The sequence below is a fragment of the Pelophylax lessonae genome (assembly GCF_965119305.1).
Source record: "Pelophylax lessonae genome assembly, chromosome: 2".
Taxonomy (NCBI): Eukaryota; Metazoa; Chordata; class Amphibia; order Anura; family Ranidae; genus Pelophylax; species Pelophylax lessonae.
The window spans coordinates 410,031,230-410,055,566 of NC_138769.1; the positions used below are offsets into that span (position 1 = coordinate 410,031,230).

Consider the following 24,337-nt stretch of genomic DNA (forward strand, 5'->3'; position numbering starts at 1 on the left):
GGTGGCAGCATCATGCTGTGGGGGTGTTTTTCAGCTGCAGGGAAAGGACGACTGGTTGCAATCGAGGGAAAGATGAATGCGGCCAAGTACAGGGATATCCTGGACAAAAACCTTCTCCAGAGTGCTCTGGACCTCAGACTGGGCCGAAGGTTTACCTTCCAACAAGACAATGACCCTAAGCACACAGCTAAAATAACGAAGGAGTGGCTTCACAACAACTCCGTGACTGTTCTTGAATGGCCCAGCCAGAGCCCTGACTTAAACTCAATTGAGCATCTCTGGAGAGACCTAAAAATGGCTGTCCACCAACGTTTACCATCCAACCTGACAGAACTGGAGAGGATCTGCAAGGAGGAATGGCAGAGGATCCCCAAATCCAGGTGTGAAAGACTTTTTGCATCTTTCCCAAAAAGACTCCTGGCTGTATTAGATCAAAAGGGGGCTTCTACTAAATACTGAGCAAAGGGTCTGAATACTTAGGACCATGTGATATTTCAGTTTTTCTTTTTTAATAAATCTGCAACAATTCTGTGTTTTTCTGTCAGTATGGGGTGCTATGTGTACATTCATGAGGAAGAAGAATGAACTTAAATGATTTTAGCAAATGGCTGCAATATAACAAAGAGTGAAAAATTTAGCGGGGTCTGAATACTTTCCGTACCCACTGTATCTGTTTGCTTAACAGGGGTATCTGGAAGGAAATTATTCCCCACTGGAGCTAATCAGCTGTGCTATTTTGTTTTTTTTTACCATCCTCTGGATCAACTGTGTATCATGGAGGTTTTCATTTTTTTTTTTTTCATCGGTGGAACTAGATGGAACCGTTGTCCAATCTGATTGCATGTAACTATGCAAAAGTCTTTTCCAGAATCATGTGAAAATTATGTAAAAATTATACAAAAATGCAACTGGGGGAGGGCTGGGGCTTGGTTGTGGTAAAAGCAGGCAGTTAGAAGTAAAACAAGCTGTGAGAAGGTAACTTATTGCCTCCCACCTACCTGCGGAACCAACTGCAGATTGCTTTTCACAGGAGTGGGAAGGGCTGCTGCATGTGAGAATGAGCCCTAGCCTCACTCACAACTACTTCATGGTCACTTCTTCCCTGTACACCCCCCCCCCCCGCAAAATGGCCAGTGCTTTCAGGTATGGGGGAGCATGTGACTTCCTCCCAAGATGCATTGCTCACACCTAGCGGCCAATTATCAGCCACTGTCATGTGGCTGACAATTGAGGTCTAACAGCAGCCATTTTGGACATTGTGGCAGGGGAGAGCTGGAGAGTCAAGTATAAAGGAGTCAGGATTGGGCTTTACATGGACTTTGTCACTTTATACTAAACTGACAAAGTGACTATCTTTCAACGCACCTACATTTGTTTGGAGATGTAGCTCATTTTCAGACATTCTGGAACTTCTGGAACTAGACCCCCATAGCTATAGGGTAGTGATGACGAACCTTGGCACCCCCGATGTTTTTGAACTACATTTCACATGATGCAGAGTGCATGAGCATTTAAAGGAATGTAGTTCCAAAACATCTGGGGTGCCAAAGTTTGCCATCACTGCTATAGGGGCATCTATTGAGGCCCAATCCCTGGCTGCTCTCTGTGTATCCATTGACATACAGAGCACAGCTTGGCTCTGCCCCATGCTCGCTGGCTGTGACTGACAGCAGTATGAGTCAATGACTGCCTCCATGTCCGGCGAGGAGGGAGAGGACAAAGAAGGCTGTGCTCACATGCACATTGCTGTATCGAGATCTGGCCCAGGAAAGTATTGGGAGGGGGGGGGGGGGGTGCTGCACACCGAAGGTTTTTTTTACTTTAACCACTTCATTACTGGGCACTTTCACCCCCTTCCTACCCAGGCCAGTTTTCAGCTTTTAGTGCTGTCACACTTTGAAAGACAATTGCATAGTCATTCAACACTGTACCCATATGAGATTTTCATCATTTTTTTTTTTTAAAGAGTTGAGCTTTATTTTGGTGCCATTTAATCACCACTGGGTTTTTCATTTTTTGCTAAACAAAAAAAAAAAACAAAAAAACAGGTCTCTTATCTTAGGTTTCTGTTATACAATTTTGCAAATAAGTATTTTTTCTTCTTCACGGAGGTGTGCTGATAAGGCTGCACTGATGGGCACTGATGATGCCCTGATGATCAGTGTAAACAGTGCACTGAAAGCCTTGTCGGGTATCAGCATTCCTTTCCTGACACAGACACAGCGTGAGGAAAAGTCTGCCGATAAGCGGCAAGTCTGTTTACATGTGTTTAGCTGTGATGGGACACAGCTGATCACACGGTAAAGGGCCGCGGTGATTGGCCTTTTACCCTGATCTGTGATCAGTAGGGATGGACTCAGGCATGCTCAGGTGATAGTCCCACCTGAGCATTCTTACCAGGAAGCCCTCACTGCACACTGCCAATCATAGGTAGCGAGGCACTTCCTGGTCTGCACATACACACACTACATATGATTGGCAGTGTGCAGTGATGGCTTCCTGGTGGGATTTCTCAGGTGAGTAGGGACTAGGATCCAAAACACGCCTGAGCCCATCCGTAGTGATCAGCTGTGTCTGAAGAACACAGTGGTCACAGGGCGTGGGGTTCTGGGAGGCCATCCATGGACAACGTCCCAGAACTAGGCGACCGTGCTGTAGCCATCATTCAGCTATAGCGTGGTACTGAAGTGGTTAATGCATACAATGTATTAAAGTATAACTATAGGTAAATTTTTTATTCCCATTTTGGATAGAGTAAGGGAGGGTTATAACCCCGGTCAGATTTTTTTTTTTTTCGCCATCTTTGCTCCATTGCGGAGATTTCCCTTCACTTCCTGTCCTATAGCCAAACAGGAAGTGAGCAGAAATCCCTGCAAACTAAGGGAATTTCTTGGGGATCCCAGGTCACCAGAACTAGTGTCCCCATTGGAAGATTATCCCTCTTTTACTTTTCTGAGGACAACCCAGATAGTTCTCTTACTTTCAATGATAATGGTAAACAGGACAAATAGAGAGGGTGAATAGGATCACAGACAGCAATAAAAACTGACAGGTGTTCTAATCCCTCTGCACGCTATCCAAAACTTAAAAGTTTTGCCTTTAGTTATACTTTAAAGGATGGATAAATCCACCCTAAAGCTGGATACACACTATACAACTTTTGTTGTTTGATTTCCTTCAGATTTACCTTTTCTATGTAGTGCAAGGGCCTGCCAGATTGCATACACATTGAAAGTGTTTAGATTTGACCTCATATTATATGGTTTTGGTAAATCTAAAGAAAAAAATCTCAAGAAAATTGTATAGAATGTATCCACCCTAACACTAAAATCCCTGCATCTGTACACCTCCACGATCTACCACTAACCTATCTAGCCCTGTAAAGAAGAAATCAGTATACATACATTTTTTTAAGCCAATCTGGTCCCGTCTCCAGCGGCGGGAAGCTCTGCAGAGGACACGGCAGACAACGGCTGGGAAATTAATTGGAAGTGACGTCACCCATAGACTTACTATGGGGCTTCTGTTGTGGGTTGTGTCCTCTGCACCCGCCTCCACAGCGAAGCCGCGGCTGACAACTCTGCATGGGATCGGTTTCAAAAAAAGTATGTATACCGATTTCTTCTTGACTGGGCTAGATAGGTTAGTGTTAGATCGTGGATGTCTGTAGATACAGGGATTTTAGTGTTAGGGTGGACTTCTATTTTAGGCCCCTTTCACACTAGCGGACCGTTCAGATCCGCCTGTCAGTCTTTCAGGTGGATCTGAACGGATGCCCCATGCATCTCTATGGGGCAGGGGATGTCAGCAGAGACATCAGATCCTGTCCGTCAAATCCGGACGGATGGAAACCCTATTTTCCATCTGTCTGGCGAATGGGATTGGATGAGAACGGACAGGCGGTCCGTTCTCATTATTCCCCCATAGAGAACAGCGGGGACCTGACAGCTCTATCTCCGCACACAGGGCTGTCATCCGCCTGCTTAGTGGGGATCGATCCCCCGCTGAGCAGAAAATGGAGCGGACATGTGTGAAAGGAGCCTTAGGGTCCTTTAACACGAGCGGTGTGTCTTTAGCTCAGCGGTGATCGATCCGCCGATCGCTGCTAAGCAGGTGGATGACAGCTCAGTCTCCGCTTACTTTGCAGAGACAGACCTGTCAGAGCCCCGCTCTCCTCTTTGTGAAATCGGGTGGAAATGGGCTGCCTATCCATTCTCATCTGATTCTATCCAATCCGATCCTCCAGAAGGAAAATAGGGTTTCCGTCCATCTGGATTTCACAGACAGGATCAGATAGCACAGCTGACATACGCTGCTCCATAGAGGTGCATGGAGCATCCAATCAGGTCCGCCTGACAAACTGACAGGTGGACCCAATCATAAAGCCTTTGTAAGAGGGGCCTAATGCCCCGTACACACGTGCAGATTATCTGCAGACTTTTGTCTGCAGACTTACCAAAACCATATAATATGAGGTCAAACCTAAACACTTTCAATTTGTATGCAATCCGGCAGCTCCTTGCACTACATAGAAAAGGTAAATCTGAAGACAAAAGTCTGCAGATAATCTGCACGTGTGTACGGGGCATTAGGGTAAAAAAATCTTCTGCCTTTACAAGCACTTTACCTGGAGAACATTCAGTTTGTTAAGCACTGGGTATCACACAGATCATTGAATATTTGATGTAACCTTTGTATACTATCTCAGTGCTGCTGATCTCCCATCTCCATGTATCCATGGAAAGTATGACATGTCTCAGGGTGGGTTTCCTACTGGTGACAACAGCAGATCATGTTGTGTGATGAGCGTTGTCACCTGGACAAGGACCCTTGTGTCAGGATCACCAGGGACTATTAGAACAGACGCTGCAATAGACTACAATAGCATGAATAGAGGAAAGCTTCCATGAGATGTGAGTGGAGGAAGATTGCAGCATGTCAGTGGAATAAGGAGATGTCCAGGACAGTCCTATGTGATGTATTATATCACACGTCCAGCTGTGTACACCGATCATCCCATATACATGATGTTCTCCCCCATCGATCACACCTCTAGGAAGATAAGGCCATCCTCTGCAGCCACTGTCCATCTCCTCCCTACTGACACTTCCATCCCGATAACATCTGCTGCCCGATCCCTACACCTGCCCACTGTATCCCCGCAGGGCCCATTTCTTTACCTTCCGCCATGATGGATCCGCCCGGCTGTTATCGCGAGAACGAGTCAGGCGGAGAGAAGAGCGTCCGAGGGGAAGTGAAAGAGTGCGCGTCCATTCACCTCTTCACTGCCGAAGCGCTACCCATTATCTTCCAGCGCTCCGAAGAGCTACAGCGCCCTCCGGCGGACACCTCATGACACGCAGCTTCCTATACAGCACATGGATTAGGTGTGTTTACAAAGCATCCAGCTTCTGTACCACAAGAACAGCAGCCTACTGATCCACTAAGAGCATCTTTTACTTCTGTTCTGTTCCTGCAAAGTTTGGCTGTCAGCGTCCTGCCACTCAGATACAGCTCCAAAAAACAAAACAAAAGGAAAAAAGGAACAAAACAAAAAGAAAATAACTTTAAGGGCCCATTTTGATGTATGTGTGTAGGTAGGGGTGAACTTTTGTGTAAAGGCCCCGACACACGATAAGAAGATTGGAAAACAAAAAAAAAAAAAAACAGCCAATTATCTGATCATTCGTATAGTGCTTTCAAAATCCGATTCCAACTTTTCAGACTACAAAACCCGAAGGTGCAGGCTAGAAATTTTTTATCGTAAGTGACCATAAGGTCTGATTTTCGTTTCATTCGTTCATTTTTCATCTGAAAAAAATTGTAAGAGCAAGACTACGCATACTAAACAATTTAACGTCAGTAAAATAAGTATTGAACACATTACCATTTTTCAAAGGTAAATAGAGTATCTCACAAAAGTGAGTACACCCCTCACATTTTTGTAAATATTTTATTATATATATTTTCATGTGACAACACTGAAGAAATGACACTTTGCTACAATGTAAAGTAGTGAGTGTACAGCTTGTATAACAGTGTAAATTTGCTGTCCCCTCAAAATAACTCAGCACACCGCCATTAATGTCTAAACCGCTGGCATCAAAAGTGAGTACACCCCTAAGTGACAATGTCCAAATTGGGCCCAATTAGCCATTCCCCTCCCCGGTGTCATGTGACTCATTAGTGGTACAATGTCTCAGGTGTGAATGGGGAGCAGGTGTGTTAAATTTGGTGTTATCGCTCTCACTCTCTCATACTGGTCACTGGAAGTTCAACATGGCACCTCATGACAAAGAACTCCCTGAGGATCTGAAAAAAAGAATTGTTGCTCTACATAAAGATGGCCTAGGCTAAAGGAAGATTGCCAAGACCTGAAACTGAGCTACAGCTCGGTGGCCAAAACCATACAGCCGTTTAACAGGACAGGCTCCACTCAGAACAGGCCTTGCTATGGTCGATCAAAGTTGAGGGCACATGCTCAGCGTCATATCCAGAGGTTGTCTTTGGGAAATAGACGTATGAGTGCTGCCAGCATTGCTGCAGAGGTTAAAGGGGTGGGGGGAGGAGGGGGGGGGTGGGTCAGCCTGTCGGTGCTTAGACCATACTTTGAAAGAGTCCAAAGAAAAGGACTGAATAGCAGCAATGAATAAGCACATGGTGTGAAACGCGTTTCCTGCTATCCTGTTTGTCTTGCACATGTCAATGTTGGACTTTTTGATTTGAAGAAATAAAACTCAAGTTTCTACTTTCCTGAGACTGGAAGTGCCACTTTCTTTCTACATGCATATAGACCATACGCTGCACACTGCATCAAATTGGTCTGCATGGCTGTCGTCCCAGAAGGAAGCCTCTTCTAAAGATGATGCACAAGAAAGCCCGCAAACAGTTTGCTGAAGACAAGCAGACTAAGGACATGGATTACTGGAACCATGTCCTGTGGTCTGATGAGACCAAGATAAACTAATTTGGTTCAGATGGCGTCAAGCGTGTGTGGTGGCAACCAGGTGAGGAGTACAAAGACAAGTGTGTCTTGCCTACAGTCAAGCATGGTTGTGGGTGTTACGGTCTGGGGCTGCATGAGTGCTGCTGGCACTGGGGAGCTACAGTTCATTGAGGGAATCATGAATGCCAACCTGTACTGTGACATACTGAAGCAGTGCATCGCCCCCCTTCATTTGGAGACTGGGCCGCAGGGCAGTATTCCAACATGATAACGACCCCAAGCACACCTCCAAGATGACCACTGCCTAAAGAAGCTGAGGGTAAAGGTGATGGACTGGCCAAGCAGTTTTCCAGACCTAAACCCTATTAAGCATCTGTGGGGCATCCTCAAATGGAAGGTGGAGGAGCACAAGGTCTCTAACATCCACTAGCTCCGTGATGTCATCATGGAGAAGTGAAGGAGGACTCCAGTGGCAACCTGTGAAGCTCTGAAGGACTCCATGCCCAGGAGGGTTAGGGCAGTGCTGGAAAATAACAGTGGCAACACAAAATATTGACACTTTCGGCCAAGTTCACTTAGGGGTGTACTCACTTTTGTTGCCAGCAGTTTAGACATTATTGGCTGTGTGTTGAGTTATTTTAAGGGTACAGCAAATTTACACTGTTATACAAGCTGTACACTCACTACTTTACATTGTAGCAAAGTGTCATTTCTTCAGTGTTGTCACATGAAAAGATATAATAAAATATTTTCAAAAATGTTAGGGGTGTACTCACTTATGTGAGATACTGTATATTTCTGAAGGTGCTATAGACAATATATTTTCACCGCATGTCGGTAACAACCCATGCAATCCATACATACAAAGAAACCAAAACAAATACGTTCAGAATTGAAGTTATGTATAACTTCAATACATAACTTTGCATAATAAAATGGAATGACACAGGGAAAAGGTATTAAACACGCTAAATGAAATTTATTTAGGCTAAGTTCACACTGTTTCCCTGCATCCAATTCGCATGTCAGGAGCCTGTTCACACAGCTCCAGGAAAGCTGCACGTGGGTTTGTAGGAAATTCGTGTGCATCTTGTGGTCTGTTTCCGAAAATTCGGACCTGAAACAGTGATTGAGACGCAACAGACCTCCTGCTGCAAGCTGCTCCACAATCCAATGTTAAAGCACCTTAATACTTCATACAAAATCCTTTGTTGGTAATGACAGCTTTAAGACGCCTCCTGTATGGAGAAACTATTTGCATGCATTGTTCAGGTGTGATTTTGCCCCATTCTTCCACACAATTCGACCTTCAAATCTTGAAGGTTCCATGGGCCTCTTCTATGAACTCTGATCTTTAGTTCTTTCCATGGATTTTCTATTGGATTTAAGTCAGGTGATTGGCTGGGCCATTCTAGCAGTTTTCTTTTCTTTCTTTCTTTGAAACCAATTGAGAGTTTCCTTGGCTTTATGCTTGAGATCGTCTTGCTGAAAGGTCCACCTTACGTTTCATCTCCATCATCCTGGTAGATGGCAGTAGATGTTTGTCAAGAATGTACAGTTTTTCCATTCTTCCTTCAATAACATGAAGTTTGCCAGTACTGTATGCTGAGAAACAGTTCAAAAAACAAAATTGGGGATAGATTGGATAGTATAAACAAAATTACCAGTGTCTGAACCACGTTAGTGGTGCCCTGCTATTTAACCAAACTGCATATAAACAAAAATACTTAAGGCTATAACAATTTGTGGGGATAACCTACCTCCCCCTAATCTATCTCCTCTCCCTGATGTGGTTGTTCCCTATCTCGCCCCCACCCCTATCTAGGTGAGGTATTTAGTGATTTTACGATGATATCCAACTTTGTGCAATTAGTGATTAGATGAGATAGAATGGATGTTATCTGGTTCCCACCTGTGTGTGTGTGTGTGTGTGTGTGTGTAGAGGTGCGAGATTGGTAATAATTAGTCAATATTGATTTATTGGAAGGACAGCAATACAGAGTTATTCTGGAAGATGTATTGTCACTTTAAGAAAATTGCACGAAGGACGACCCCCCTCGGGAGAGAGGATCTATTTAAGACACTTAAGGATGGGGAATCGTCATCCTGGCGAAGCTACACATAAGGTAGCGAAACGTAGAGACGTCACAGCCACATCTTTGACCACTGCATACTGACTCTCAGAGCGGTAGCATACAGGGAACCAGAAGGACCACACGTATACACGTGTATCGTGACATCCGGCGATAGCTCAGCAGCCCGGACGCCAGTGAGACACAGAAGCTGTTTAAAACAGTGACATGTGTAAAATGATGCCACTTCCTCTCAGGGCGGAGGAGGTAGGGAAGAATAGTGAGACTTGCCAACCATAGTAATGAAAATGTTAGGCCAGCCATGACAGAAGCTGCACTTTTAAAACTTTTATCAACTTCACAGGAGATCTTCATGATTTCTTCATGGGGCTCCTGAATGCACTACAGTACAGCGCACCTCTCCATCCGGGACTTCTTCCCCCCTCCACACACCACGGCAAAACTAAGGGGTAGGGCTGCTACATCGCACATCTCTATCCGGGACTCATGCTCCTACAGCAAGGGTAGCCAACCTTTTGAGGAGAGAGGGCCACTTTAGCGCTTTGGCAACTGGTCACAGGCCACAATGAGAAAAGTGGGCGGATGACATGTAAGTGTCCACTCAACATATGCAGAGCAGACCCAGACAAAGCCCTATCTACTCTATGGGCCCTTGATCTGATCTGCCCAGGCAGAAGGGTATTCAGTTTTATTCTGTCTAGTCAGAATCAAGGACCTAGGCTCCGGGCTGGGATCTCTGGTCCTAGCAATTTTTTCCCCTTCCTTACATCTTTTTTGTTTTTTTCTCTCTGGAGATCTACAATCAACTGCAGGGCTTGGCGACGGGCTGAATAATCTAGATCCAGTGGTCCCCCAGCCAAGCCAGCGAGTGCGTGCTTGGACAGAGGCTGGCCCGCGAGTTAAACATCTTGCAGGGTCGCATACCCTGTTTTTTTTTTTACAGCCTAAAAACATCTATGCCACTTACAGCTCCTAAAAGCCTATGTGTGCATGAGGTCATAGAATAACATAGAGGGGCATTTTTAAGTTGCAAAAAAAAAAAACGCCTGATGCTCCTAAAAGCAGCTGTAAAAAAACGCCCTGTGTGCATGAGGCCTTAATCTCCCAAAAGAGGGGAAAATCTACCTTAAACAGATAGCACTGGAGCTAGTGTACCCTTTAAAACACATTTCCACTCGGCTCCTGCTCCACTGTCAACCTTGAATTGTATATATTTTTTTTTTAGTTTTAAATATGAAAATGGGACTAGAACCCCTAAAAGGTTTTCTCTGCTATCCAGGGCTCCATTAGAGGGAATCTCTCTCACTTACAGCCAAGGGAACAACAATTTCTTAGGCATCATGCACACTGGTCGTTATAAATGTTGGAGATACAACAACTTTAAGCTTAGTCTATTGCAGTTCGTAAATAGGACAGTAGATGTCGCTAATGCCAAGTGATATGCTATGCATTTTCTATTATGTGTATTTCCTGTACACTGCACTGAACCTGTTGGTTATCTCTTCCTGTCTGTTGTTCTTATTATGATGAGGTGACATATTTGATTTCTGTGTTCTGTTTCAATAAAGAAGCCAGTTCCTGTTTACTCCACAATGTCTGATCTGAATGGACTCCGCTGCACCCAGTGATCGCACTCTGCAATAGGTTATGGGCCCAGGATCCGGATAAAGTCTTATGACCAGGTGCGGCCCAGGCAGAACAAAGCCTTCAACGGGAAACAGTGTGACTGATGCGGAGATCGACATAAGGAAGGTTTCCAGTGACATCTCCTATAGACAAGTAAGACTGTTTATATATAAAGGAGGGAAAAATGTCTGGAAACTCAGAACTTAAACTCTCAGTGGCCAAGCTGAACAATGACAATTATCAGCTATGGAAGTTTAAAGTGGAAATGCTATTATCTAGAGATGACTTGTGGGAGGTTACCACTACAGAGAGGCCACAGGACAATAATCAGGACTGGGACAAGAAAAACAGACAGGCACTGGCCACCATAAGCTTACTAGTGGAGGATGATCAGCTCATTCATATACGCCATGAGGACACAGCAAAAGGCATGTGGGACATTCTAAAAAGACTGCATGAAAGATCCAGTTTAAACAGCAAGCTGTTTCTACTGCGGAAACTTTACAGAATGAGACTTAGCAGAGAACAGGACATGCAGGCGCATATAAACGCAATGCTGGAAGTGATTGCGCAACTCAGATCAATCGGGGAGAATATAACAGACAGCCACGGTGCAGCCATGTTGTTATGCAGTTTGCCCGATACATATACTGCACTGATCAATGCACTGGAGACACGACCTGAGACAGATCTGACGCTATCATTTGTAAAAACCAGGCTCATAGATGAGTATCAGAGAAGAAAGGAATTAGTGCATGACTCCACAGAAACCGACACCAGAACCGCTCTTAAAACTACAGATGCAAGGTTACACAGGAAAGAGACCAGAGTGTGTTTCAGATGTCACAAACAAGGACACATAAAGAAAAACTGTACTATATGGAAAGCAGAGCAAAGAAGACAGCGTCCCTCTTATGCTAAACAAAAGGTTAAAGCCACAATCAATGATCCATGGGAAGGAAACTGGAATGCCACTTTAAAGTGACAGGCAACAATAAATGTCAAGGCTGGTGCATCGATTCGGGGGCAACCAGTCACATGACAAGTGATAGAAGTTTTTTCTCAGAACTTGATCTGAACAACAAAGAAACTATTTATCTTGCAGATGGAAGCAAAATACATGCAGAAGGATATGGGCATGGAACCCTTGTATGCCCTGATGATGCGGGACACAATCTAGCCATACCAGTGAAAGATGTGCTTTATGTTCCTAATCTAGGAGGAGGACTCTTATCTGTGAAGCGTCTGACAGCCAGAGGACTCACTGTAACATTCCAAGGTGACAAGTGTTAAATCCTAAACGGCAACCAGACAGTAGCAAGTGCCAAGCTGGATGATCATCTATATCACCTCGACACAGTGAAGGAAAAGGTGAGACTATGTAAACACAAGCACAATGACTGTATACATATATGGCACAGACGTCTAGGTCACAGACACCCAGAATGCATACAGGAACTACAGAGGAGGAATCTGACAAGGGATCTAACAATATCCCCTTGTCCAGTTACTGTGAAGTGTGAATGTTGCATTAAATCCAAAGCTACAAGAGCAACACTTCCCAAAGTCAGTCAGAAGAGAGCTTCAAGACCACTTGACTTAGTTCACAGTGACGTGTGTGGTCCCCTAAACCCACCTACACCTGGAGGCAAAAGGTACTGTGACAGGAAGTCAGGTAAATCTGGGAATGTAGTCACAGGCAGGAGATACATTTCCACCTGATTTAGAAAGTTCACTAATTACTATAGGGTGTTGGCTACAGAGCTAGCCAGCAGGAAGTTGAAAGGCCTTCAGCTGTTCGGAATGAGGAAATGAAGGCCTCTATAATTTGTCCAGAGGAAGTCTATGGTTTGCTGCCTCCTGTCGCCGTGTGGGCTGGGAGAGGAGGACAGACAGACGTGTGCCTCCCGACGCCGTGTGGGCATGGGAGAAGGACTGCTGCCTCCTGTCGCCATGTGGGCTGGGAGAGGAGGACAGACAGACAAGTGCCTCCCGAAGCCGTGTGGGCATGGGAGAAGGACTGCTGCCTCCTGTCGCCGTGTGGGCTGGGAGAGGAGGACAGACCGACGTGTGCCTCCCGACGCCGTGTGGGCATGGGAGAAGGACTGCTGCCTCCTGTCGCCCTGTGGGCTGGGAGAGGAGGACAGACAGATGAGCTGGTGAGCATGGGAGAAGACCCCCTGAAGTGATGTGCGCTAAGGAGGGTAAACAAGTGTGAAGACTTCTCAAAGGTGAGGACATGGACTGTTTTTCTATGTGGAAAGAAAACAAAGGGACATGTTCCATATGAAGAGGAAAAGGGACATGTTAAATGAACTGTTTGCCGTGTGAAGAGATAAAACATGGACTATTGAGAGTCTGCTGTATGACCAGCCAAGTCTGCCCAACAGTAGGTTGGGGACAGACTTCATTAGATAGGTTCCAGTGTGTGAGAAGGTAGCCGCCCACAGTGGCAAGGATTTATTTTGTTTTATTTTGGCTGTTTTGAGGCTTGAAATTGTGTGAAGTAAATTGCATGAATAAAACAAAGTGTTGTTTGCAACCACTGCTCGGCTATCTCTCTGTGAAAACGCACCCCCCCAAGGGGTCATCCACGCCTACCACCGAGCTAATCCCTTACATCTGGTGGAGGATGCGGGCAGAAGCAGAGATCCCTGCAAAGAAGTGCATATGTTTGATGAACTTTGTCTGGTGCATGAGACTGCACAATCTATGTGTGCAGGAAAGAAGATCCTGAAAGAGAAAAGTGTTTTAAAGAGACAGCGGTCTCAAATTTTTTGATGAACTTTGTTGTGTCTGGTGCAAGGGACTGCACAAACTGTGTGCGCAGGAAAAGAGATCTTGCAAGAGAGAAAAAAAACTACATGTGTTAAAGAGACAGTGGTCTGAAAATTTTTTTGCTGGACTGTGAAAAATTTGTTTGTGGAGTTATTGAAGATGGGGCGATAAAAACGCCTGAAAAACGCAAAGATAGATGAAATGAGGGACCGGATTCTATGGATGTTACCGTCTGAACGAGCCCCATCCATGCCTAAAGAGAGTCTACTAAAGAGGAAGGTTGTTGTCCCTAGCAACACTGATGAAACTGCTATGGAGACGCAGTGTGCTCAGATGAAAAGTAAACTCAAAATGGGGGGGGAGATGCTGAAACAGCGGAGCTTTGCAGCTCAACAAAAGGCTCACCAAGAGAGCATGGCAGGCTGGAAACAGAGACGCCAGCAGCCAATGGAGGCCATCGGTTTGGAGGAAACCGAGTATGTGTGCAGGGCTGAGTTGGATGCCTTGCAACGGAAAATGGAAGAAAAGGAACAAGCCTTGGAATTGCTTAAGATGGAGCATAGAAACTTGCAGGAAACGAATGAACTACTCAAGTCTCATGTGTCACAGTGGGAAGAAACCACTGCTCTTCTTTTGGTCGAGTTGCAAAAACGTCAAGACACTATAAAGGAGAAAGATACCATCCTTATGGAGAAGGAAATTGAAGTTAAGACTTTGCAGGAGCAAAGTATGTGTGAAATGTTGGAGTTGCGTAATCAGCTGGAAAAAAGTCTTCAGTGTTTGGAAGCTACAAAAATAGACCTGCAGGGGGCGCAGGAACAGAATGTTGCTCTGAAAACGACATTGTCTCTCAGCGACAACGAGAAAAGTGAAAGAGAGGCTAAATTACTGAGTACTGTGTATGAGCTCACCACTTTGAGCAATGTGGTAGATGAATTGCGTACGGACTGTGAAATTTGGAAAGGGGAAGGCCAACATGTCCAGCAGCAGTTAAAGGAGAAAGAAGCCTGTGTGGCAGAATTACATTCTTACTCCCAGATGCTAGCCAGTGAGGTGAAGGCTCTTATGCAGGGAAAAGAAGATTCGGAACACAAGAGAAAAAAAGTAGAGGCACAGCTGCAGGAATCGCAAGTCAAGGTGTCAGAAGGTGACCGAGTGTGTGCTAAGCTGTCAGAGAAGGCAAACCGACTGCAGGTTGAGCTGGACAATGTTAAAAATCAGCTTTCTCAAGCAGACAGCAAATCTAGAGAAATTGCGGAAGATTTTTCTATCTTGGAATCGCAGCTGCAAGACACGCAGGAACTCTTACAGGAAGAGAGGTGTCAAAGGCTGAGTTTTAGCACAAAGCTCAAACAAATGGAAGATGAGAAAAATGGCTTCCTGGAACAATTAAAAGAGGAGGAGGAAGCAAAGAAAAACCAGAGCAAGTCGCAACATTGCAAGCTCAGATAGCGGATATGAAAAACGCATGGAAGAAAGCGTTGGTTCATTAGAGTGTGTTGAAGATGTGAAAAAGAAGTTTGATCAGATGCTTGGTGAGGAGAAGACTGTGTCTGCAAAATATTCAGAAGAACGCGATCTTGCAAAAACGGAGGCGCGTGATAACGAGAGCAAAGCCCTGTTCTTGGCTCGCTCCTTGGAGGAAGCTCTAGAGTGTAAGGTTGAACTAGAAAGAGTTAACCAACAGCTGTGTACAGAAATGGAAGAATTGGTCAGCTCCAAGGATGATGTTGGGAAAAGCGTTCAGGAGCTAGAAAAGTCTAAGCGAGCCTTAGAACAGCAAGTAAAAGAGATGAAGATTCCGTTGCAGGAACTGGAAGAGGAATTACAGGCAACAGAGGATCTGTCCCAAAGAGGGGATAGTGTGCCTGATGCAGTTTTTAGAAGGATCAGTGTTTTGGGGTCTGTCCTGAGTGAGCCTCAGAAATGTGATGACATGTTGTTTGAATCACCCCTTTGGAATAAACCGTTCCTTCAAAAACTTCAAGCATTGGAAAATGTATCATTAGAGCTTCAGCAAACAAAGGAGCTGTGTAAGAAATGTGATGATTTCTCAGTTCAGGCTGAAAACCTAGTGGAGAAAACTAAAGCGGAGAAAACTAAAGCAAGTGATATAAATCTGGGAGAAAAAAGCAAACGCCACCTAGTGGAGAAAACTAAGGCTGTTGGTGAAAACGTGAAGCAAATGAATAAGTACCTTTCAGGGAATATTTCCAAAATGGAACTGGTGAAAGACAGGTGGCAGAAGTTTGAGCGTGATCTTGAGATGCATTCCCTGTGGAATTCAGATAGAGAAAAGGAACTAGGTGACCTTGAGCGGTCAAATAGTTCAGCAGAAAGTGCATTGAAGAAACCTGTAAAAGAAAGTTTTGCAGTTGCATGCTTCTTCACTGATGCAGAGAGGAGGTCTATAATGGATACCACCCAGATCGCTGGGTTCAACTGTGTTGTTGCCTTTGACCCATATGATGATGGAAGGAAAGTTGATAAAGTACAGACATTTCTTGGAACAAAGCTAAGTGAAGCAGAGGTTCTCAAAGTGTTGTGGAAATCATTTGTTGATTGCAGAGAGAGGGTCTTAAGAATGTTGAAGACATTAAGACTAGCCCAATTGAGTTGCCTATGGATCACGGTCCTCCATGGCGGATAGGACAAACTTGTATGCAAGACAAACTTGAGAAGGAGCGAAATGATGCCAAAAATGCAGTTGAGGAATGTGTATATGAGATGAGAGACATACTGTGTGACAATTATGAGAAATCTGTCAATGAAGATGACAGAAACAGTTTCATTCGGAAGCTTGAGGATAATAGGAGGCTTATCAGTGAGAGTCAGCAGTGCTTGACACATGCGTGCCTGGAAATCTGTGTCCCAACCCTAGGGTTGAAACAAGAGGGGGGGGGGGGGTATGTGACAGGAAGTCAGGTAAATCTGGGAATGTAGTCACAGGCAGGAAATACATTTCCACCTGATTTAGAAAGTTCACTAATTACTATAGGGTGTTGGCTACAGAGCTAGCCAGCAGGAAGTTGAAAGGCCTTCAGCTGTTCGGAATGAGGAAATGAAGGCCTCTATAATTTGTCCAGAGGAAGTCTATGGATTGCTGCCTCCTGTTGCCGTGTGGGCTGGGAGAGGAGGACAGACAGACGTGTGCCTCCTGACGCCGTGTGGGCATGGGAGAAGGACTGCTGCCTCCTGTCGCCGTGTGGGCTGGGAGAGGAGGACAGACAGACATGTGCCTCCCGACGGCGTGTGGGCATGGGAGAAGGACTGCTGCCTCCTGTCGCCGTGTGGGCTGGGAGAGGAGGACAGACAAATGAGTGCCTCCGGACAAGCTGGTGAGCATGGGAGAAGACCCCCTGAAGTGATGTGCGCTAAGGAGGGTAAACAAGTGTGAAGACTTCTCAAAGGTGAGGACATGGACTGTTTTTCTATGTGGAAAGAAAACAAAGGGACATGTTCCATATGAAGAGGAAAAAGGGACATGTTAAATGAACTGTTTGCCGTGTGAAGAGATAAAACATGGACTATTGAGAGTCTGCTGTATGACCAGCCAAGTCTGCCCAACAGTAGGTTGGGGACAGACTTCATTAGATAGGTTCCAGTGTGTGAGAAGGTAGCCGCCCACAGTGGCAAGGATTTATTTTGTTTTATTTTATTTTGGCTGTTTTGAGGCTTGAAATTGTGTGAAGTAAATTGCATGAATAAAACAAAGTGTTGTTTGCAACCACTGCTCGGCTATCTCTCTGTGAAAACGCACCCCCCCAAGGGGTCATCCACGCCTACCACCGAGCTAATCCCTTACAGGTACATAGTGACTTTCATAGACGACTATTCAAGATACACAGTCACCTACCTAATGCAACACAAGAGTGAGGTTTTTGACAAATTACAAGACTATATAATAAAGACCAGTAACAAGTTTCAGAGGAAGCCTCTCATACTTCGGAGTGACAATGGAGGTGAATTCACAGGATATAAGATACAAGAGTACTTAAAACAGAATGGAATAGAACATCAAAAGACAGTCCCATATACACCAGAACAAAATGGAGTAGCTGAAAGAAAGAACAGAACTCTGACTGAAATGATCAGATGTATGCTGACAGACTCTGGACTACCACAAAAATACTGGGGTGAAGCAGCTATGACAGCTACATATTTGCAGAATAGACTTCTTTCCAGAACAGTAGAGAAAACTCCATATGAACTTTGGCACAATGAGAAGCCAAATGTAAACCACCTAAGAGTTTTTGGATGCAAAGCATTCATCTACATACCTGAAGAAAAACACACCAAACTCCAAAACAGAGCATTTGAAGGTATCTTTGTTGGATACAGTGACAATGTCAAAGGTTACAGAATCCTAAATCCCAAAACAGACAAGGTTACCATTAGCAACAGCATAACTTTTGTTGAAGATTTAAGAGACAATGTAATGACAACAGTAGAAGCAAAAATAGAAGAGAAAACTGACATTGACCAGCCTATCTCTGTAACTTCTGAACAAACCGTTGAAGTGAGTGCAGACTCTACCAGTACTGAAGAGCAGACACAAGAAGGCTCAGACACAAAACTGAGACGTTCAACAAGAGAAAACAAAGGTAAACCACCTGTACGTCTCTTATACAAAGCAAGTACTGCCAGCATCAACGAACCTGCAACCTGGGAAGACATATCTCAGCTTTCAGAACAAGAAGCAAGTAAATGGATAAAGGCTGCTGATGAAGAGATAAAATCCATGCATGACACTAAAACATGGACACTTACAGAACTGCCACCCAGAAGGAAAGCCATAGGCTGTAAATGGACATTTAAAGTGAAATACAATGCCGATGGCACACTTGAGCGATACAAAGCAAGATTAGTAGCCAAGGGCTATTCTCAAAAATACGGAGAGGACTATGATGAAACATTTGCACCAGTAGTCAAGCACACTACAATACGGACTTTACTGACAATAGCCGTCACAAGGAAAATGCAAGTGAAACATTTTGATGTGAAAACCGCGTTTCTACATGGCGAGCTAACAGAAGAAATTTACATGGAACAGCCACCAGGGTTCAAAGATGAACAAAGGCCAGACCTAGTATGCAAACTTTGCAGGAGTATATATGGACTAAAGCAAGCAGCCAGTGCGTGGAATATAAAAATAAATGAAGTGCTTACACATTAAAACTTTCTGAGGAGTAAAGCAGACCCCTGCTTAAACACAAAGAAATTGGCAGACAGACGGGTCTATATGCTTATTTATGTGGATGATATCCTGATTTGCTTTGAGCAAGAAGGGGATGAAGTAGAAATACTAAATCAGAACTTCAACACCAAAGATCTTGGCAACATAAAGAATTACCTCGGCATCCAGATCGAGAGAGAGGAAGATGGCAGCCTTCTTCTGAACCAAAGACACAAAATACAAGAAATAATTGAAACATTTGGAATGGAAGATGCCAAACCAGTAAAGTCTCCAATGGAAACCAACTACCTAAAGGAGATGAATTGCCAAGATAACCCATTACCTACTAATACTCAATACAGGAAGGCAATAGGGAAATTGCTGTATCTTACCATTGCTACAAGGCCTGACATTGCAGCAAGTATTGGAATCTTATGCAGAAAGGTTTCAATGCTAAGTCAAAAGGACTGGAATGCTGTAAAGCGAATCATTCGCTATCTTAAAGGGCCTTTGCACTACAAGTTAAAGTTACCAGCAAGTGATGAAAGCACCTTAACAGGATATGTGGATGCTGACTGGGCAGGAGACACCAGCGACAGGAAATCTACCAGTGGATACTTATTTTTTCGGTCAGGAGGTGCCATCAGTTGGACTAGTAAAAAGCAACTCTCTGTTTCACTGTCGTCTACTGAAGCAGAATACGTTGCTGCAGCGCAGGCAAGTCAAGAAGTTATATGGCTGAGACAGCTATTAACAGATTTGGGTCAACCACAGTTGGGACCAACAGAAATCTATGAGGACAATCAAGAATGCCTCGCACTTGCGCGCATGGAAGGAGTTAATTCAAGAACCAAGCACATTGACGTGAAGTTCCACTTTCTTAGGGATCTTCAAGAGCAAGGTCTTCTTGAGCTACTTTATTGCCCGACCGAGGATATGACAGCAGATATCCTTACAAAGCCTCTGACCGCTGAAAGACACTCAAGGCTTACAAAGAAGATGGGTTTAATAGACTAAGCCTTAGCTGTTGAGAAGGGGTGTTGGAGATACAACAACTTTAAGCTTAGTCTATTGCAGTTCATAAATAGGACAGTAGATGTTGCTAATGCTAAGTGATATGCTATGCATTTTCTATGATGTGTATTTCCTGTACACTGCACCGAACTTGTTGGTTATCTCTTCCTGTCTGTTGTTCTTATTATGATGAGGTGACATATTTGATTTCTGGGTTATGTTTCAATAAAGAAGCCAGTTCCTGTTTACTCCACAATGTCTGATCTGAATGGACTCCGCTGCACCCAGTGATCGCACTCTGCAACAATAAAAACACCAGTAGTGTTGCCACATTTAAAACATTTTAATGTTTAATTTTTGGTGTTTTCCACTTTTTTGCATTAGCGGTTTGCCACGATTTTTATCAAGAAAACACAAGCAAAAATTCCGGTTAGCCCCGGTTTACCACGTTTACCAGTGTTAGAGCGTTTTTACAGCTCAAAAACGCCTCTCAAAACCCTTTAGTTCAGGGATTTTTTTTCCAGCCAAAAAACGCCCCTGCCAAAAGACGCTGATAACAGCCTTTGTGTTCATGGACACACAGAATAACATGCTGGGAAGTTTACTGGCTGTAGAAAAAAAAATGCCAGAAGCCAAAAACAGCAGCTGTAAAAACGTCCAGTGTTCACAAGGCCTTGAACTGTTTTGCTGTTCTCACTTCCAGTCTGTCGAAACACTTTTGGCTGGGCATGCTTTGAAATGTTCTATTTCTCATGACTTTCTGTGACATTGGTTTTAATTGTAAACAACAAAATATCTATCCCTAAGCGAGAAAGACATTTCCTGCACAATCAAAAACTAAGAAAAAAATTGGCCACTTCAAGCTGAATTCTGTCTTCCTGAATTGCATGCACTATTTTGTTTTTGTTTTGTCATATGTGGTAGTAGCTCCTATACCTTGCATATGCTGTAAATATTTATAGAGCTATAACAGCTAGAACAGTATTCCAAAGTCCACATTTTCCAAGAAATTATACAGTGTGTTGATGATACCTCATGTATACAATAAAACACTTGAACAAATGTATGTTTAATCTGAGCTTTTACCTATCCTACATGTTTTTAAAGCAGAACTTCACCCAGGGATATTGTTATCCCCCTGCTCGTCTTCAGTGGCACATCTTCAGTTATCTGTAACATACACATTTGTATAGCAGGTCTCCAGGACTTGTATAGCAGGTCTCCATTTTTTTTTGGGGGGGGGGGCGGGGCGTTGTGGTTTGTTCATGCAGTGGCAAAGCTAGACAAAGACATACTTTCACATGGGGCAAAGACTCAGTTTGGCACCCCCCTTCCCAGAAAGAGGACGGTGTCAGTAGTTTTTTCTTTTTATTTATTTTTTACAATTGTATTATACTTTTTTTTTTTTACAATATTATAATCGATCAGTGCCCCCTTACATCAATTAAAACAAGATATACCTGTGCTCAAATCCCAATAGCTTGTACATGTATATAGTCTATCAGGTGCTAAAGGGGTGTGATTACATGTTAACATTACAAATTCTGGTTAAACCCTCTGCACACTGCTATACACCCTTTCCAGCAAACTACAGTATGCAATGAAAACCAGGGATTTTTAGTTCACACATATATACATGGAAAAGCTATTGGGATTTGAGCACAGGTATATCTTGTTTTTGTTGCAATGCGGGTCAGTGACCAGACCTGAACCTAGTAGCTCTCCCCAACCTTGTGTCTGTTTTCCCCTGCCCAGGTTGAAATTGTGTCCACCGTATCATTTGCACTGGCACAGCAGAGTAGGACTGGCCATAAAATGGATTACTTTGACGCAGTTGGCCAGCTTAAACATGCATTGCAATATGTGTGAACTAAAAATATCAGTTTTTCATTGCATTGTTTGCTAGAAAGGGTGTATAGCAGTGTGCAGAGGATTTATCCAGAAATTATATCAGCATCCCACTTACATTAATGCGCCCCTTACATCAGTGTCCCCCTGTTATTTTTGAATCTCATCAATATCAGTGTCCCCTTACATCAATTTCCTCCGTTACTTTAGAATCTCCCCCCCAACATCAGAGCCCTGCCTTACATCAGTGTCCTCCCCTTACATAAGTTTCCCCAGTTACTTTAGAATCCCCCCTAACATCAGAATCCTCTTTTACATTAGAACCCCCCCCCTCTTACATCAACGACCCTTCCTAAATCAGTGTCCCCCCCCCCGTTTTACATCAGAGTCCCGCCTTACATTAGTTTATATCAAGGTCTCCCCCCCTTATATCAATGTCTCCTCTTATGTCAGAGCCCCCCTTATATCAATTCCCCCTTTTATATCAGTGCCCCCCCTTACCATAGTGCCTTTCTTGCATTAGAGCTTTCCCCTTACATCAGAGTGCCCCCTTTAAGATCAATGTATCCCCCCTTTACATCAACGTTCCCCACTATCTTAACCAGCATAGTTTTAGCAGCACAGGGGGAACCCTCTCTTAGGCAGTGCAGTTGTAGCGACACAGAACAAATCTTTCAGCTGCTGCAGCTCAAAAATCGGTCCTTTGAGGGGGCGTGTGTGGACATGTACTTACAGACCTTGCTGTCTCCCAGGCACATTCCCCTATGGTCCAGGTATCCCCTCTGATATATTGATGCTGCCAGCCATCCTGGGCATGGCCCAATCAGACAGGCATCGGAGTTGCAGCTCCCTTGCCTGCATCAGGCTCCCACACCTCTCTGCTTCTCCAGAGCTCCTCGGGAGATATCACTGGTGCTGTGTACTAGCACCTGGAGCTGAGAAGGGCAAGCACATGTTCTCCGGCATACTGTGTACTGACTCCACTCCCCTACCACTCCCTCTCTGTGCACCTGCTGACATTCAGGCCCCCTGCACCTTCTCCCAGCTCTACAGGAGTAGTGATGTTATTCTCACTGTCAGCCATGGCGCCCCTCTCAATTTTGCACCCAGGGCACATGCCTGCCCCAAGTTTCAGCATTGTTCGTGCATGCGCAGATGGGCCGTAGGTCACTGCCATTCCTAGAGACCTGCTACACATCTGCAACATGCTTGCACCTCACATTTAACTATAAATCCAAAAAGGCAGCAGGGCACAATGAAATTCTGAACTAGGCCAGAGAGCAGGAAGTGCTGTGGTGCAGCACAAAGAAGTCGCAAGTGAATTTGGCAGGCTCCACTGTACCCAAGTTGATCAATCGATCAATCAACTTGGTACATTCAGCCTGCCCACACACAGTTCATATCTTGGCCGGTTCTTGCTGAACCGGCCAAGATTTGAACCATCTATGGCCGTCCTAAACATTTTTGTTTAGAAAGAATTCCCTATTCCTTAATATGGTGGGTATAACAACGAGCAAAGTTAAATATTTGGTGAGGGCAAACTAGAAAAGTATTAATACTCAATATTAATAAAATTTTGGGAATTACTGCTTCATAAACTTATTTAAATGCCATATTCATACCCTTTTTAAATTTTACATTTCATTCTGTATTAAATTTTACACAGTAAACAGTCCAGTCTGTTCTTTCTCGATATTTACCTTTCTTCCTAGTAAAAGGCTGACTGCGGTCTCTCTGTGGATTGTGGAAATAACTGAAAAGAAAGTTCTTCGCTTTTCTGCCTTTTGGCTAAGATCAAGTGTATTATCTGTTCTTATCAGTTGGTATGGACCTTGATGGCTAGTATCGGCAGGGGCTGAAATGAACCAGGGCGCCTCAAGAGAATCTGGGTAACTGGGAAGTAGGCACTGGCAGAGAAAGCCGGATGGGTCCGTTGCCTCCTGATTTGAATGGGATCCGCCCCTGTTAGTTTGAAGGGAGCGAGAAAGCCGGTATGCTGCTGCCAGTTAGTACTGCTTCTGGATGTAATTGGTATGGAATAGTGATGGCGGTGGAAGGGCCTTCTTCCTGGGTTGAGTCGCTCCCAAGCGAGGGTAGGTTCTCCTTAAGCTGTCTAAGTTCCAATACCTCCTGGTAGGGATGGGCTACACCGGGTCTGGCCGGAGTCCGACGTCACAATCGGGTCAATAGAACCTTGTTTCCTTGCGGATTTTACACTGTCATCTCGCTTCGAGCAACAAACTATGCACATCCTTGTAGGTGCTGACTTTTTCTCGGTTAGTGGGGTGTAGTCCATGAAGTGACGACCAGTCAGGCGTTCCGGGTTGACCATGCCAACAGCATGATGTCCAGCTCTATTCACAGCCATTGATGGTGTTTGGTGGTTCACAAAGATACGTTCGGCAACTTTCCAAATTAAGTCAGAATGAATTACAGGCTTGTCACTTTTTTTTTTTTTCAAGAAGATGTCTGAAGATCTTCTTGTAGTACTTCTTTTCCGGTTTCCTAATTGCTGGGTAGACTGTCACTGCTTGGTCGGCTTGATGGATACCTCCCATGGTGTTATTGTAGTCTATCACTACTTGTGGCTTCACAATTTCTTTCCCACCTTTCATGCGTACCATAACAGTGGAGGTAATATGAACTGTCCTCAATAGGCACACATCTTTGTCACGCCATCGCAGCGCCATCATTTTGCCTTTCTGAAAGGCAACCATTTCTCCAGTCTTCAGCTTCTTATTGCCAAACACTGGCGGCATGTTGCATCGGTTAGCCCTAACGGTTCCATAGGCATCTGTTCAGGAGATGTATAAAAGTTGTTGGTTGTTACACAATAGCTCCGATTTAACAATGGCT

General features: G+C 44.4%; 1 protein-coding gene across 1 annotated transcript in view; it reads right to left on the reverse strand.

The window, feature by feature from the left end:
* ANKFY1 (ankyrin repeat and FYVE domain containing 1) overlaps positions 1-5,304 on the reverse strand; it is a 116,965-nt gene extending 111,661 nt beyond the window's left edge. Inside the window, exon 1 of the mRNA XM_082245963.1 lies at positions 5,181-5,304. Coding sequence (XP_082102089.1) covers positions 5,181-5,190 — 10 coding nt within the window. The 5' untranslated portion in view covers positions 5,191-5,304. The remainder of the gene's footprint in view (positions 1-5,180) is intronic.
* Positions 5,305-24,337: the final 19,033 nt, after the last annotated feature.